The following is a 2,487-nucleotide window of genomic DNA, read 5'->3' as shown; positions in this document are numbered from 1 at the left end:
TCTATATTTTGCCCCCAACACGTTGAGAATCCTTTCTTCCTAGTGTTACAGTTTTTCCATCTATCAAGGCAGTGGTTTGATTAAAAGTTCAAAATTTGTACTTTAAATTTTAACCCAGCCTTTTTTGTTGACTTCATGGTCCATATTGTAGCATTTGGGGCTATAGTAGGATGCCTAGACCTGTTTTTTTCGCCCTGTCGCTTCATATTTTTTCTGAAAAAATCCGAGAACCAACAAATTAAATTGGTGTGGCCTAAGGATAGATTGGTTGGAAAACATTCATTCCAGCACCCCGATCACAATAGATGTATACCATACACAATTCAAGATGCAAATTTTTCTCAACATTAATATTGTCGTTTACATCAAGGTGCCGGAAGAAAACGGACACCTTACCCCTGTTACTTACACTGTAAAAATCGATATTCTTAAAGTATGTACCTGTTGCCCCGACCAACTTGTCCAGTGCCGCTGATGCGGTGTGGTACCTGATTCCAAAGATACAGATGACAGCTGCAGATCCTATCATGCTCGCCAGGGCTAAGATGTTCCACATAGACCCGAAGAACTTCCTTCCCTCCTTCTTCATGGTGATCACTTCTTTGATGAGATGAACCAAAAACAAGGATAAAAAGATGATATAGGAAACCAACGTCACGTAATCGGAGGCATTTTCGTACTGGAACAGCCTGTGTGTTTCCACTGTTGCAGATGTAGAAAGATGACCGATGTCTTCTTGTTTTACGGTGAGTCTCAGACTGCTGAAGAGTTTTTGTGCTGGGTAGTATACGGACAGGTCCAGAACGACATAGTCTGTGTATCTGTCAATCCAATCGTTTTCCTGCAGGTCGGAGAAGATGGCTGTCGCCGTGCCTAGCAGAGCCGGGAGTTCTATGGAGTATTTTGAGACGCAGCCTGAATCGTGTGACACCATGTCGGTGGCATTAAATCGCCAACATGCAGATGAACCATTCCCAGTTGCTACCATCCACCCCTGTTTCCCTGGGGCCATGGCATCTGCAACGTGTATAAAACGGTTAATATTTGTAATTTTAATTGTAAATTTGTAAAAAAGGAGGTTTGGGACTGGTCACAAAAAATAAACCCGTGGTTTTGAATAGGGGCGGAAGAAAGCTTCATGTTTTTAGAATTGTTGCAACAATGATACAAAAACAACTTTACAAGAAAATTTGCAAAAAGTGATGATTCCTACCAGGCTTCTCCCTGACTTGGGTCAGGAGTGGCGGACCGATTTTAAATGCTTCAGTGTAAAGTGGAAACTGTCTGTCCAGGTACTTCATCTTCCACCCGTTGTACCAGAACGACGGGTACAAAACAGGCAGAAGGATCTCCTCAGTCCATGTCCAGAACTCGTCTGCAGTGGTAATCTGTGGCAAAGCCAAACGCAGATTAACACGTGTTTGATGGACAAATATACAAAGATTACGTTAGTTTACAAAACAAATCTCGTTTAAGAAGTAAAGGGTCCATGTAATACTTCTTAGTCTGACGAGAGGTTGACCAAGATTAATACCGATAAAGTATCGCAATGTGTCATCTTTAGTATGTTTTTAAGTGAAATGATCTATGAAATCTGCTACAAATCCGTGCAATATTCTTGACTACAACTAGACGGTGGCGTTTGGAATGTTGCCTACCGAATCGCGATCTTCTAGAAGCGTGCCGGACAACGTCTGCGACGCGTGGAAAGCAAACGGGTCTTTGTCGTGATGGCTGATGAAGAACAGAATCACAACAAACAGGAAAAGGAGACCATATTCCGTCATGACGGAGAAGAACTTTCGCCGTTGTTGATTTTTGATTTTCATCCTTTCTGCAGATGCGGCACCCGGTGGATACACCTTTTTAGGAGCTGAAAGTTTAAACATCGTTAAAATGCATTCATTGAACAAAAATTCAGTACTTGCTTTGGGACCAAACACATACCAAACTACCAATAGTAATATGCATAATGTATACCTTCGCATATGGTCTCCTCTGTTAACTCGTACTCAAACACATTCATATTATATGGTCAGACGACAGGAGTCTAAATCCCTCCTGCTATAAAATTGCAACATAATGTAACCCAATACTAGTTACCATAGTGACATACGTCTGGTTCAGGTCATTGACCTTATTTGTTTGGAGAAGAAGAAGAAGAAGAAACAGAGCAAAAAACAATATGTTTTCCTTTGAAAATAATAATTTTAAATGCACTGTGGTATAAATTTCTAATGGCTTACCTTTGTGATCATAAAGGTGCACGTGGAGCTCATCTTTCTTGATATTGTACACCTTCTGCTTGCGGAAGAACCTCTGGTTACAAATCAAGGCAAATAAGGTGGCCAGGACCAATATCTGCAGGGATATTTTAATATTCAAACAATGAATTAGTCATTAACTGTATGACTAAGCGGTCGTCCGCCAGCATGAGAATGACCAAGAGAGAGAGAGAGAGGGAGAGAGAGAGAGAGAGAGAGAGAG

General features: G+C 41.2%; 1 protein-coding gene across 1 annotated transcript in view; it reads right to left on the bottom strand.

The window, feature by feature from the left end:
* The window catches only part of LOC109462395, a 34,937-nt gene that overhangs the window by 2,903 nt on the left and 29,547 nt on the right, over positions 1 to 2,487 (bottom strand). The window contains exons 25-28 of the mRNA XM_019758935.1: positions 2,247 to 2,361; positions 1,659 to 1,873; positions 1,214 to 1,388; positions 442 to 873 (exon numbers count right to left, since the gene is read on the bottom strand). Coding sequence (XP_019614494.1) covers positions 442 to 873; positions 1,214 to 1,388; positions 1,659 to 1,873; positions 2,247 to 2,361 — 937 coding nt within the window. The remainder of the gene's footprint in view (positions 1 to 441; positions 874 to 1,213; positions 1,389 to 1,658; positions 1,874 to 2,246; positions 2,362 to 2,487) is intronic.

The sequence above is a fragment of the Branchiostoma belcheri genome, unplaced genomic scaffold, assembly GCF_001625305.1.
Source record: "Branchiostoma belcheri isolate BF01 breed outbred unplaced genomic scaffold, Haploidv18h27 scaffold116, whole genome shotgun sequence".
Lineage (NCBI taxonomy): Eukaryota > Metazoa > Chordata > Leptocardii > Amphioxiformes > Branchiostomatidae > Branchiostoma > Branchiostoma belcheri.
The sequence above is the reverse complement of the archived record's forward strand: the minus strand, read 5'-3'. Positions and strand labels throughout refer to the sequence as shown.